Source organism: Rhipicephalus sanguineus, chromosome 11 (assembly GCF_013339695.2).
Source record: "Rhipicephalus sanguineus isolate Rsan-2018 chromosome 11, BIME_Rsan_1.4, whole genome shotgun sequence".
Lineage (NCBI taxonomy): Eukaryota > Metazoa > Arthropoda > Arachnida > Ixodida > Ixodidae > Rhipicephalus > Rhipicephalus sanguineus.
The window spans coordinates 86,585,609-86,600,835 of NC_051186.1; the positions used below are offsets into that span (position 1 = coordinate 86,585,609).

Consider the following 15,227-nt stretch of genomic DNA (forward strand, 5'->3'; position numbering starts at 1 on the left):
ACCGAGTCTCTAACGAGGATGGGAGCTGTGAGGCACACAACCTCGACGGCGCAGCTCGGGCTTTCACAAACCTGCCCTCCCTCCGAGATCGAGCTCGCGAGGCGCAGCGCCCCTATGGTGCAGCTGTGCCCAGCGCCAACCAGCCCTACTTCGCAGACACAGCTTGTGAAGGGCAGCATCTCGAACGTCCATCAGTTTCCCGGAGTCCCTGCGCAGACATCATCGTGGACGCGGAAGGCCACGCGCCCGACACGGATACCGCCCGGGAGCAGGATCCCACGCCACATATTTCGCACTCCGCGACGCCCCCACCAGCACCCATCTCACCAGACAATAATACCGCCCACAAGACACATCAGTTGGCGATGCAGCCTCCAAGCTCGCCAGTGCGTGAGCATGAGCACGTCCGAGATCTAGTACCGGACACGCTCCAAGTCGGGGAACCGGGCAAGCATATGGCACACTTCAGTGCGCTCTCAGACCCACCAGTGCAGCTCCCGCAGACTCGAGAGCAGTCACTGCCCGAATTCGCCGACGGTCAACGTGCGCTGGTGTCGTCCAAGGAATATAATATGACCAACACGACTACAAACGTCGAAGGCTTGCCTATGCGTACTACGCCCCTCTCCGAGCCAAGAAAACGAGAAGTATTGGGGCGCATACACGGACTTCCCCCACTGGTGAGCCCTGAAACAATGGAAGCCCCTGTTTCGGCAGCGCCGTACATTCCGCCTAGCTCGCGCAATTGTAGTTCATCGACGCGAAGCGGACGCACTCCTTCAAATCTTCGGATACGCGCCCGTCTACTGACGACACGGTCTGTCGGCGGCCACCACACATCAATTCGGTCGTCCACCGTTCCTTGTAAATCACATGCGGCGCATTTGGAAACGCGACAGGCGAAGCGGCAGCGACAGCTACGACCTTCCCGCAATAGCCAGTGCCGTCCACCTGAAGCATGTTTCACAGCCTATGAAATCAAGTTGCTGCGTGGCCGAGACCGTCCAGCACGCAACAGCCAAGGACGCCCTCCAGAGGCGATTTTGCAGCTCGCCATGCAATTTCGCAGCGTGGCCGAGTGTAAGGATCCAAGAGCGGCGCTCGGGCACTGGCGCGAGCTGGGCTAGGACGAAGCAGACAACGACGAAGCAGAATAAGAACAGCCGGCCCACCGAACGAGCGTTGTCTCTTGTTTCTTTGCATGACAATATATTGTCATGCATACAATATATTGCATACAATATGTGCATACAATATATGCATACAATATTGCATGACAATATATTGTCATGCAAAGAAACAGAGACAACGCTCGTTCGGTGGGCCGGCTGTTCTTATTCTGCTTCGTCGTTGTCTGCTTCGTCCTAGCCCAGCTCGCGCCAGTGCCCGAGCGCCGCTCTTGGATCCTTACACTCGGCCACGCTGCGAAATATATATATATATATATATATATATATATATATATATATATATATATATATATATATATGTCATTTGTTGATAATAAAATCAGTTGGAAGTTTGCGCCCGTCCGTGTCTGTTTCGTCCATTGTCTGAGAAAATTTTGCGCAAGACGTGTTCATCATGGAGTACCAACTAGCTCGAACCCACACCTTGTTCAGCTTTGCAATTTCCGTGTCATTTCATTTTCTGTTCTTTTTAGGGGACAATTTAAGTGCCGAAGTGTCAGACGTGACTTGACAGAAATATTTCTCTCTAGTGAGACCAGGACCGTACACAACTAAAGCTCGTCGCGTAACGTATAAACAACACCTAACCACAACGCTCAATTACATGCGAGCCTTTTTTGTACCACCGTGCCGCTCAAAGGCTATATTCGCGTGAGATTTAATACTTCTCATCTTTAGGGCAACGCTAAATTGCACTTTGCAATGCGCTTGAACCACAGAGCGGCACCTACACTGATGTGACTCTCGTGAAAGGAGGGTACGACGACCACACACAGCACTCTCGAGAAGTGCACTGTCTGATCTTATTACAGTACATATACAGACAGAATGTGAGGAGAGCCTGCACCACTAATGTATCGCAGGTACACACAGTACATATATACAGCAGATCCAAGGCCAAACGCTTCTTTACATCGTGCAAGGCATACGTACGAGCGGTTAAAGTTGCACTAACGCAACGGAACAAACCGCCTTTTGAGCATCTGCATGACGTACGCGCACATGGAAACACAACGGGGCTAGCAGACGATGCATGGAGCAATCCACACTAGGCGCGGTTCAGCCAGAAGTCGCTAGGCGGCGACTCCGCTCGATCTCGCGGCCAATAGAACCCTTGTAACGCATCCACTCGCGCTTTTTATTAATGCCATTTATTAGCGTGGCATATGTGCGTCATGGCTAACCTCCAAATCTGCTGTAAAACTGTGCCGCTTTGCCGATGAATTCCTAGCTTTTCTGCAGATTAGCCGCCACCCGCCTTGTGAACGAGATTTACATTTTTTGATCCCAGGGTGAGCGTTTAGTACTAACCTGTTAGCATTGTTCTGATTGTCATTCTTTAATAAACATAACACTTTTTTTTAACACGAAAGTGTTTTATGCCCGGGTCCACCAAGTACATCCGTTACGGATATGACGTTGATAAAATGGACGCCAACGGGTGAGAAAGAAACCAAGAAAAAGATCCGCCACTGGGAATCTAACCCACGACATTGCGGCTGCGACGGTATGCGCCCGAGGCAAAACCAACTTGGCAGATGTTGGACACTTCCCGAACGCGCCTTATATCTTTCACACATTCACTCTCGCACGGTGCTCTCTGATGGCGGTGTAGGTAGGCGGGGCGGAGCGGTGCGTTGCCGCCGTCTGTGAGAGGTGAAAAGAAGTAATGCGTCACAATCGACACTTACTAGCGCTTACTCCGAGATTGCACGCGATATCGGAGGTCATGGTTAAAGCGTCTCGATACCAGCGAGAGGCACTGGCCGCGCTGGCGTAGCCGAGGCACCCTAGACGCAGTTACGTTCTTTGCCTTTCGCTTCGTGCTAGCGTGCGCCGGCTCATCGGAGTAGTACAGCTTCCACATGTACCAACGGCACCGTCTAACAAAACTGCTGCAATACGTGTTGAAGAAAGGACGCGATTTCGACGGGCGAATGCCATGCCTTGGTGGAGCTAGACAGAGGTCAGCAGGACGCACGCGTTTGCGGCTCAAGCTACGAACCTCTACGAACTAGGCGTCAACATGTGTGCATCCGCGCCAAACGGTGATATAGCTGTCAAACACGAATAGAGATTGTACAAGCTCTCATATATCACTACACAATAAGCGCTACTTCTGTGAAGACGCGTCTCACTTTCGTGTTATACGATTCCTATGACGGAGGGATCAGCCATGTGTTTTCCAGTACTAAGACATTCAAATACAGTTCCTTTTTTCACGCGTAATAGAGCACTGGAATTATCTGCCCGGTAACATTCCCTTTTTTTTACCATCAAAAGGTATTTTTGTTACCACTGGCGATCTTCTCACTAACATCGGAGTTGCTGTATCGTTTTTTGTCATTCTCCTTTTGCGTGTGTATCTCTTTCTCTTTTCCGCGACTATACTACTAGTCAAATCAATTGCTTGCCTTTTCGTGGCATTACTAGTATTGTATAACGTTCCCACTCCTGATATATATATAAATTATACACAGCCCTGCAATATATGCAAATAAACGAACATAAAATTATAAGTTGCGTAGTTCTTGTAGACATGACAATAAAGTTTATTTATTACCATCCGCAGACGAATGGCCTCACCGAACGCTTTAACCGCACGCTCGGCGACATGCTCTCGATGTACGTCGCCGCTGACCACACAAATTGGGATGCCATTCTGCCGTTCGTCACGTACGCCTAGAATACCGCCCCTCAGAGCACTACTGGTTTCTCACCATTTTTCCTATTGTACGGCAGGCACCCGTCGCACACAATCGACACAATCCTTCCATACAAGCCGGACCGATCTGAGTGTGCGCCTATTTCTGCCACAGCCAGACTTGCTGAGGAGTGTCGCGAGCTTGCGAAGACCTTTACTACGCAGGACCAAGAGCGGCAGAAAAGCATCCGCGGTGAGACCAACACTTCTGCACCCACGTTCCTACCTGGAGCACTCGTATGGCTCTCGGTCCCTACCACTGCAACTGGCCTCTCTTCCAAACTACTGCCCAAATACGAAGGCCCCTACCGTGTCGTCGAACGCACGTCCCCGGTCAACTACCTGATCGAACCCATAGAACCATCTTCGGACATGCGCCGTCGAGGTCGCGACATTGTCAACGTGGAGCGCCTGAAGCCCTACCACGACCCCCTCATAGAGACAAGTTGCTAGGTCGCCAGGCGGCTCCCTTTTCGTACCCTGGGTAATTGTAGCGAAGCGATCGAACTTGGTAATGGGTCGTCCTCTCGGACACCTTCTAGTGGGTCGCCCTCTTCGGCTCTTTTCGAAGAGAACGCAGCTCGCGCTGAGAGTCGGCCCCGCCTTGACTGTCGCTGTCGAGTATCGTCGCCGCTAATAAACCTCTTTATTTATTTATTTATTTATTTATTTATTTATTTATTTATTTATTTATTTATTTATTCCGTTAGTTAGTTAGTTAGTTAGTTAGTTATTTAGTTATTTAGTTATTTAGTTATTTAGTTAGTTAGTTAGATTGTTTGTTTGTTTGTTTGTTTGTTTGTCTGTTTGTTTGTTTGTTTGTTTGTTTGTTTGTTTGTTTGTTTGTTTGTTTGTTTGTTTGTTTGTTTGTTTGTTTGTTTGTTTGTTTTACCCTAAAGGTGCACAGTACCTTAGAGAGGGGAGGAGTGGTCGTACATGATAAACATAAATCCAGAGTAGACTGAGGTTCGGAGTAATGGACCTCGCTCGTACAAAAGCTTCCTAACTTCTTATTTTTACTTCAGCCTATTCAAGAACTGCCTGTGATTAATCGAAATTCATGCTCGCTTATAAACCTTCCACATCCGGCTACGTAGGACAATCAGAATTGGGAATGGCGGACAACAAAGCACGTCATGGAAAATGCGTGGATGTGGTACCTGCTACACCCCGTGCTGGCCCGGGTGACAGCCCACGTGGCACCATCGGTAAGCGCACGCTTTGTACACCTATACGCTTATGACTCACAAATACCCGTACTCTAGCCACAACCCCCCTCTAGAAATTCAGAGGTCTCAGTAAAAACAGGTCAGTTTATTTCCTTAGCCACAGAAAGAAATGTGGACGTATACGCAACTGACCCGATGTAACTCAGCCCTGATTTTACCGAAGTAATATAAAGAGCAGTTAGCAGGACCCCATCAAATCATGGTGTTACAGGAGGCAACGTCAATTCATGAACCGTGTGTGTGTGTGTGTGTGTGTGTGTGTGTGTGTGTGTGTGTGTGTGTGTGTGTGTGTGTGTGTGTGTGTGTGTGTGTGTGTGTGTGTGTGTGTGTGTGTGTGTGTGTGTGTGTGTGTGTGTGTGTGTGTGTGTGTGTGTGTGTGTGTGTGTGTGTGTGTGTGTGTGTGTGTGTGTGTGTGGTGTGTGTGTGTGTGTGTGTGTGTGTGTGTGTGTGTGTGTGTGTGTGTGTGTGTGTGTGTTCTTCGCTAGCCAACTTGTCCTATGCGTTCAAGAAATATCTCAGTCCGACAGTCAGCTTCCGCGTATTTGGTTTGGGTATATCCTTCATAAAGTTCCCTGCGAGCATTGATTACACACAGGAAATTGTAAGGCGTCCTATTTACAGCGCTCCACCTAAAGAATTATTCAAATCGGTTCATTATATGACATGCTAGAATCGTTTAAACAGCGCTCCTATCATGCTTTCAGAAGTCGGGCTTCACAGCCAAAGAGGACACTTTCCCTTCGCCTAGGCTAGCGCCCGCGAGCGCTACGTACTCCTAGCAACCGTAGGCGCAGGAGCGCGTTGCGTCCAGGTGAAGAAGCCCGCCTCTTTTATTAGAGAAATAGCTCCACTCCTCCCGCTACAAACCGATAAAAATGTTATTTTGCATGCGTTTGGGCTTGAAGCTGCGCCTCTTTGCACGTGTTGTTAATAGCAACGGGCATGCGCAATGTCGGTTTGTTCTCCTCTCTCGCGCGCCCCTCGAGACCGCAGCTTCTGTGACATGACACCTGTTCCGAAAATTGCTTGCCGCGTGGTGGCGCCGACGCGCGGAACACCGTCGCGGCAGGCTTTTTTTACTAGTTCTCATGGGCGTGCGCACGGGGGAGAGGGGGGGGGGGGGGCAGGTCTCTCTGTCTGTTTCTCCAGGCGTGTCTCCCTCTAGACAAAGGGCGCGCCGCGTTTTCTGTTTAAAAGGGGAACGGACGTGAAAACATTGAGCTGTCGTTTTCTCGAGTCAAATGAAAGACCGTGCGCTCAAGAGGCCAGAAAATGAACTGGTAAGCGTGAATGCGCCCTGAAAAAGTAATTACCTGTTTTTCAAGGCTAGTTTTCGTCCCTACTGTACCCTGACGCCCCGACATGGCACGAGCTGCCGTAACGAGCTAGCGCCAGATATCGCGAAGTTTCCACGGCCGCTCTGCCCCGTGTCTCTGCTAGTGACGCGCAAGCTGCCGTTTTGTATGTTTTGGGACCTGAGTTCATCGCAAGCTAGCCATACTGGTGCGTGAGGTCACCAGAATTGATACTTCAGCCTAACGTCACGCTGGTGTCGATGTCAGTCGGTGCGCCATGCGAAAATTGACTTTAATGTCGAAATAAGATATCTCACCAGAATTTCCTGGGCTTCACACTTGCTCAGAGCCGTCCCTGTATACACGATATTTGTGACGAAATTGGTGTCAGAACGCCAATTAAGTTTGACTGCTTTCGCGCTACGCATGTGCGTCATCCTTTGCATTCGCGATCGTTACCTACGCTCTTGATAATCCAGTCCGGAATAAAGGGCGAGCTATAACCAGGAAATCAGACGAAAGTGGTATAGTGTCCTGGCTATATATGGCACTTTATCCGGGACCTGATTAAGAGTGTCGCGCTTCTCAGCTTACAAAGCCCAAATCCGGCAAGGGGTCCTCGGATGCAAAGCATACCTGTGGGTTTAATAATATAAAATTCCGAAAATTACCACGGCAATAATCAATATTCTGTAGCAGTACTTGCTTACTTACTCACCGCATCTCCCTTAACATTTTCGCAGCTGGTGTTCGTCTTTTACTCTGTCTACTCGTCCCTGTTTGTGACATTCACCTTCGGTTGGGAAGTGACGCTGCTGTTCTTGGCGCAACACGCGGCCCTTCTACGTCACGGCCTCGCTGGGCAGCACAGCACTGTGCTACGTGGTCGCCACCATGATCCACTGCCAAAAGTTCTTTATCCCGTTCGATGCATTTGCGGTGAGTGAACCGGTTAACCTGTTTGCTCGGTCTGTGTGTCACTCTTGTTTTCGTCCAAGGCAATACAGTGAAACCTCGGTGACACGAATACAGTTCATACGAATTTCGGTGTGATACGAATTTTTAATTGGTACCGGCCAAGGCCCATTGGCCTGCAATGTAATGGAGTACGGTTGTTGCGAACCGATTTTCACCCAGCGACGTTTGGTACGAACGTACGCTGCCATCCAGGTACGAAGAGGTGCTGTCCGCGCTGTCGCGGAAGACGCGCCAAGCACGCGCGAGCGCGGGAACGCAAGCGTGGGCATGCGCGCCGCACCTCCAAATTGTAAAAATCACGGTCTAAGAAAAACACTTTCCTTACGGTCTGAATAAACCTTTGGAGACACGTCATGGCCTCCGAGATTGTGCGCGCGAATCCTTGAGGCTCTTATGTGCCTCCAGTGCTGGGCAGTATCGAAGATACATGTATCTTAGATACTATCTTAGATACTGTATGAGTATCTTGTATCTGTATCGCGATACGTCTCGAAAAATGAGTATCTGTATCTGTATTTCCGATACATTCGATAATGTATCGTGTATCTTAAGATACAAGATACTTCTATCGCAACACAACCATGCGAAACAATAATCACTGGCCAAGTTCCGCTTCTCAAGCTGATACTGGTGCCACTAAGCCACCTGAAGAAGTCTAAGGGCTGTGACGCAATTTTATTTTTCCGCCAGAGTCCTCCAGTGAGGGCAGAAGATGAGGAAGACAAGCACGCGGACGTCTACGCCCGGCCCACGTACCTTTTCTTTTCTCGATTTTTTTTTTTGCTTTTTAGTTGCGCCAGTACCGCGACACTTGCTCTTAGCCACTGCCTACGCCGCGTACTCGACTGCGTGCAGCGTCTATCGGGCAAATTCTGATGTTGCTACAGTGTCGTTATTGAAGATTCTCTTGCGTCTTGCTCCGTGCAAGAATGGGGTTGCTTTGTGTCTCGTGGATTTTACATATCAGCGATTTGAAGGTTCTCGTGGATGTAAAGCTGGACTTGCATGCAATGAATTAACTTATATGCAAATAAGATACGCAAACAACTATAGCACCACTGGTACTGATGCTAGATCTAATAGAGCAAGCGTTTACCTAACAGAAAATATCTTGGCGTACCGTATTTTTCACTTCCTGCTACATTTATTCAAAGAATTTATGAAATCATAGCTTGATCATTAGCATAAATGCTTTTTTGCATCCCATAGATTACCTAGGTCTCTGTTCTGTTTTTCTGGTCTCTGCTTTATTCTTCTAACTGTCTGCTTTATATTTCTACTACTGTTTACTCATTACACCTTGCCAAGGCGATTTTGAAACAAATATATAATTATGTGGGCGTACCTTGAGTTACAGTACAAAGCATTCTGCTTATCGCTTAGGAAAACAGCGAAACTGAGTTTGCATTGTAATAATAGAAATCATTAGGAGCCATCTTAAAGATGTTAGGAAGAGGATTCGAGAAACGCTGTTTTACTGAATGCTCCGTTTTATTCATGAGCGTCCCAACGAGCCGTTTCAGGCAATTTCCCATAGGCACTGAATTTTCTATTGTCTTAATAGGTAAGTTGACGATACTTCATGCTCATAGCTATTAAGGGCGCCGTTTGTATTGTGTTTCTGCACTCATTCAATGTGAATGTTTGATACAGAAACACCTCTATATTTTAATTATATTAGTTTTGCTGTTTTAGGCCTTCTTAAATATTTTTCATATTGGTAATCGCCACCTAATGGGAGCTATAAGCGGCGATAGCGCGAATAACGGCGGTGTCCTCCCACGCTTTGTGCAACTATACAATACGTCTGAGACGTCTCTGTGTTGCACATGTTTTCTCGTTGAACAAATATTGCTAAAAGATTATACGTTAGTAAGTATATCAACAAAGAATCCTTTACGCCAACAGATAAGTAGAATATGAAAATTCATTGCTGTTTTACATCATCTACGTATACACCAGGGGTCTCAAACTCAGCTTATAAACAGCGGGCCACAGTCGCGAAATTTAATTCGAAGCGCCGGGACAGTGAAGATGGTGGGAGAGAGTTTGAACAAAGTGACGTTGCCATTCGAAAGGAAGCCTTTCCCATGTCTCATATATAGGTCATTTTTGAAGGGGATTTGGAGTCAGGATTCGAGAAACGTCGATACCGATGTGCACAACGAGTGAATTCTGGGCGCGGATTCTGAAATATAGAGTTTTTGTTCCACGGTTATGTTTCAGGACATCGTGACCACATGTTCCTCACGAAAGGAAGGCTTGAGACCTGTCATGTCTGTGTAGCTCACGAACATACCTATCTAGAAAAAAACATGGCTGATCCCTCCGTCATAGGAATCGGTATAACACGAAAGTGAAACGTGTCTTCACAGAAGTAGTGCTTATTGTGTAGTGATATATGAGAGCTTGTACAATGTCTATTCGTGTTTGGCAGCTATAGCACCGTTTGACGTGGATGCACCCATGTTGACAGCATGTCTCTATCGCGACGACTAACGCCCATGATCATGATTAAACCGTTGTGGTAGCTGACGGTGTGAACATGTATTTGGGCACAGGCGAATAGTGAATCCCGCGTAAGGATGATATCAACAAGCTCATAATCAACACTCGTACCCGGTATGCACTTCTTCAAAGCGTCGTCAATTAAGGAGAGAAACGGCACGGAGTGCGCTTTCTAGTAATGGGTAGCCGACGCCTGTGCTCATGCATACATAACACACACTGCGCTTCAGCAATACGGGAGGTAGAGGTTCGTAGCCTGAGCCGCAAACGCGTGCGTCCCGCTGGCCTCTGTCTCGCAGGCGCTGCTCTCGCTCCACCAAGGCACGACATTCGCCCGTCGAAATCGCGTGCTTTCTGCAACACATATTGCAGCAGTTTTGTTAGTCGGTGCTCTCGCAATTGAAGCAGTCGGCGGCGGAGAAATCCCGTTGCTGCACGTGGAAGCTGCACTACTCCGGCAGGGTTCTATTTGGTGTCGCAGAAGTCTGTTGCCAGACTCGGGGGTCAATGTTGCCAGACTGCCGCCAGATTTGGCGGATAAATTTGCCCCTGCGGTTTCAGCTTTCCCGTAAGGCTTCTGTGTCATCCGCGGTGCATTTCGAAAGTGCCTGTGCGACATCGGCCGTTTTAATGAGCGGAACGAACGGACCCCGCGTGTTGCAGAAGTCGGGACGCGTTTTTTCGCTGCGTGCGCCGTACAATTAAGATATCTGACTCGAAGTAGGGAATCCACGCGCAACGACTCGTTTGAGTCCACGTACGCGTAAGGGAAACTGAATTAATCGCAGAAGCCCGGACACGCGTGTGCGCCGTGTTGCGATACATCGGACTCGTGTCTTCGAAGTACAGATTATCTCCGTAGCTGTGCGTGCCGTGTCGACCATGCCCAACGACGGTCACATTTCCGATCGCATCGCTCGACGAGTATGAAACATACATACCACGGCTGGAGAATTGATGCACGTCGCATATATCAGCTGCTAGCTACGCCCGCAGGCTGCTTTATCGCCGCTGCTGGACGACACTGCTAGGTCTGAGCTGGTGGTGGGAGGCGCACGACTCGTGGAACTGTAAATGGGGGGGCCCTACATGGAAGAGGGGCTCCACCCACAATAACCACAAAGAACCAAAATTCCAATTAATGCATGTTTATTTTTTCCGGGCTTGAGCACTATCAAAAATTAACAAAACGAATGAAAACAAAACAAAAAATAACGCACACAGCAGGTTGATCAATCTGCATTTGTCGCACTATCGTCTTCAAAGGGGATACCGGCGTGCGATGGCCTCGATGAGCCGAAGGAACTTGTCCTTCACGTTGGGACGTGCGTTCACGGACTTCCATCTCAGCCAGGCGAGGTGAGAACGCATCAGAGCGGGAGTCGTTTTGTTGCAGTTGCGAACGAGTCGTCTTTTTGCTTTCTGCCACTCGCTTTCGATGCGTTGCGTGTTGGCGCCTGTTGCAGGGTCGATGAAGTTGACGCTGTGGTTCACGGTGTGCCAGTCGAGGTTTAGCGGCGTCCCATTGGCATTCACGAGGCCGGGTATGCTCCGGTATGCGGCCCACTCCTCACTGAACACCGTCGTGCCGGGAAGAACGTTCTTTGCGATCAGAGGACCAAGGGTGGCCGCGTCTCTTTTGTCGACCTCGAACAGCCTTAGCTCCTTCGTGGACACGCACAGCATGCCGAAAATCCACGGGCCCTTGTCTGACACACCACCGTAGTTGTTGCGGCGCCTGGGGGGAACATTGTCGCCAGTCAGAAGGCGGCCTCGGTTCGCCTTGGTCGACACGGCACGCACAGCTACGGAGATAATCTGTACTTTGGGGACACGAGTCCGATGTATTGCAACACGGCGCACACGCGTGTCCGGGCTTCTGCGATTAATTCAGTTTCCCTTACGCGTACGTCGACTCAACGAGTAGTTGCGCTTGGATTCCCTACTTCGAGTCAGATATCTTAATTGTACGGCGCACGCAGCGAAAAAACGCGTCCCGACACGCGGGGTCCGTTCGTTCCGCTCATTAAAACGGCCGATGTCGCACAGGCACTTTCGAAATGCACCGCGGATGACACAGAAGCCTTACGGGAAAGCTGAAACCGCAGGGGCAAATTTATCCGCCAAATCTGGCGGCAGTCTGGCAACATTGACCCCCGAGTCTGGCAACAGACTTCTGCGACACCAAATAGAACCCTGCCCACTACTCCTATGAGCCGACGCACGCTAACACGAAGCCAAAGGCAAAGAACGTAACTGCGTCAATGGTGCCTCGGCGACGCCAGCGCGGCCAGTCTACCTCTCTGGTATCGAGACGCTTTAACCATGACCTCTGATATCGCACGAAATCTCGGAGTAAGCGCTAGTAAGTGTCGATCGCGAAGCATTACTTCTTTTCACATCTCACAGATGGCGGCACCGCCCCGCTCCGCCTGCCGCGAAAGAGAATGTGTGAAAGATATAAGGCGCGTTCGCGCCGTGTCTAGCATCTCCCGAGTAGCTTAGTCGGTAGAGCATCGGGCGCTTGCCGTCGCGGCCGCAACGTCGTGGGTTCGATTCCCAGCGGGGTATCTTTTTCTTGGTTTTTTCTTTCTCACCCGTTGGCGTCCATTTTATCAACGTCATATCCGTGACGGATGTACTTGGTGGACCCCGGCATAAAACACTTTCGTGTTAATAAAAACAAATGGGACGAAGATGGTCATGTGTGCGGGCGGGGCCGCTAGCGAAAAGTCTCAAACCCCTAGTATACACCATGCGTCCCGCACCCCCCCCCCCCACCAAAAAAAAAGTCGCCACCAGCGTTGTTGCTGCTGTACACCTGTCCGGATATACGGTATTGTGCAATTGTGCATACTGTCTTTTACGGACAAGGTAAAAGTTCACACCGGTATTTGCGCCGTCGTGCGAAGGGCCTCTCATAAAAGTTATTCTGATTAATGGCAACTCGCTAGCTGGTCTGCAAGCTGAGCAGCGGACTCCCATTAATTGCAAAATGACAAGCGAGAACCTTGTCAGCGAACTGTACAAAGAGTTTGTCCTGTGAAGAAGCTAAAACAAAACCCCAATAAGTTGTTTTGGAAAGAAACTAATGTGCTTTGAGCAAGAAGGGCCAAAACTTTTAGATACTAACAGACATTTATTAAAGTGAAACAAAATAGGTCGCAGTTAGGAAATTTCAAGAAGACATTTTCATGCATAGGCGTTCGCTGCTACATGATATGTATCTATAATAACAAATTAGAGAATGTATCGAAGTATCTTAAGATACAATTGCCAAGTATCGTATCGGATACAATTATTGCGGAAGTATCTTGTATCTGTATCTCCAATACTTCTTGCATGAGTATCTGTATCGTATCGCGATACAATTTCAAAGTATCTTTGCCCAGCCCTGTGTGCCTCCGTGTGCCTTCGCGTTTAGAATGCAGAGGACATTAGAGCCATGCTTTTTTTCCTCTAACGCGTCGACGCGGGCTGCTGTCATTTTACTGTGTTGAGACACTATGTGTCTGAACACAGTACAATCACGACACAGTACAAGCACGAGTGTTCTGGATGCACGAGTGTGTTCAGACACTCGTGCATCAGACACATGAAAGTGGACGAGGCCCGAAAGAAGGCAGAGGGGGGTCTTGGCGAAGGAGTCCAGTCTCACAACGTCAACATGCGCGACCGTTGAGGTGGGACACTTGTGCGGGCACGGCCGTAGCTTGCCCCCCCCCCCAAAAAAAAAACATTCCCAACACCTCGGGATAAAAAAACACAACACAGGACCGTGGTTCTGTAATTTTGTGGCCTTGATTCATCACGTCAAAGCGCTTCTTTCGTTACATTCGCTACCGTACTCCCGTGTCATGCAAAAAAGCATACTAAAATTTGGAAGGGGCTACTGCTGTCACGGTTCAGAACGCACCTGGTTCATGATTCAATACGCGCGTACGGGCCGTATATTTACAAGTGCTGGTATGATTGCCGAATATGAAAATGTGAATGTCAATCATTCAGGGTTCTTCCTGGACGTTGCTGCGGCCCTGCAAAACAATAAATGAAAATGTACGCCAGCTTTCTTTGTCGCATCCTAATTTTCCATGCTTTCTGGTGATACGAATTTCGGATGATACGAATATTTTTGGTGGACCCCTGAGATTCGTATCACCGAGGTTTCACTGTACAAGGAACCTGCGCAGTCATTGTTGCTCATTACCTGTGACAGTGAGAAAAATCGATCCCTCAGAAGCCCACTCTCTGGAAGCCGTATATAAAAAAAATAAACTAAAAAAATAACCATGAATTACATTTTAGAAATGTACGTGAACAAAAGGAACAACAGTGACGTATACTAACAACGTAACAAACAGCCGGAATAAACGCGTAGTATAGTCAGGTAGCCGATAACATGCCTCAGCATGCCTAGGTTCGTAGTGAAGTCTTACTTCAACAGCAAAATGCTTAGAAATCTACAGAGGTCATTTCGGTTGGTTGGTTTGGTAAAAACAATTTATTGAGTGTCCTGCAGTTTGATTACCGGGCTCAGGTCGCCCACACTGCCGTTTTGCGGGCCTGCTGGAAGGCCCAAATTTGGACTGTGAGGTCTGAGCTTTCTAGGGAAGTTTATGATCATTCAAATGGCGCGAAGAAATCGTCAAGACCCTCGAATTTGCTCCTTCTGTCCGTATAAGCACATCTAAAAGACAAAACTTCAAGTTCTTAAACCGACATATTTTATTGTCTCCCTTCCTTATCCGGGTAGTGGGAGCGCTTACGCGTGTTCTGGAGCGCTGTCATTCTGCGTCCGCAGTGGCGCACCCAATCGCCCCTTATTATGTTAGCGGAGACAGTGGCCTATTCGGCTTTGGCATCTCTTTGTCCGTGTTCTCGGGCATGGGCCCAAATATAAAACTTGAACCGTTGCGTATGGAAACATTTTGTCCAACTCACGTAAAGAGGCCGCGTTTTCGATGGAGCCGAAAATCCTCGAGGCCCGTATGCTTAGATTTAGGTGCATGTTAAGAACTCCAGGTGGTCGACATTTCCGGAGCCCTCTACTACGGCGTCTTTCATAATCACGTCGTGGTTTTGGGACGTTAAACAGCAATTTTATTACACGTGAAAGTGCATGCGCCATAACTAGGGCTTGTAATAGGTGAACCATAGGGGTGAATAAGATTAAACCAGAGCTTCTTGTAATGAACGAGGAACAGTGAGCTCGTATAAGGCAAGAAGGAGTATATTACTCAAGACCTTCAGTTACATGCGTCAGAAAAGCTTCACCTCTAACCGATTGCCCAAAATATGTCTGATGTTCGCGACACTGTTTAGT

At 48.6% G+C, this 15,227-nt stretch overlaps 1 protein-coding gene across 1 annotated transcript in view; it reads left to right on the forward strand.

Moving 5' to 3' along the window:
- Window positions 1-7,365, forward strand: part of LOC119375212 (uncharacterized) — a 26,170-nt gene extending 18,805 nt beyond the window's left edge. The window contains exons 3-4 of the mRNA XM_037645398.2: window positions 4,992-5,102; window positions 7,162-7,365. Coding sequence (XP_037501326.2) covers window positions 4,992-5,102; window positions 7,162-7,365 — 315 coding nt within the window. The remainder of the gene's footprint in view (window positions 1-4,991; window positions 5,103-7,161) is intronic.
- The last annotated feature ends 7,862 nt before the right edge of the window (window positions 7,366-15,227 follow it).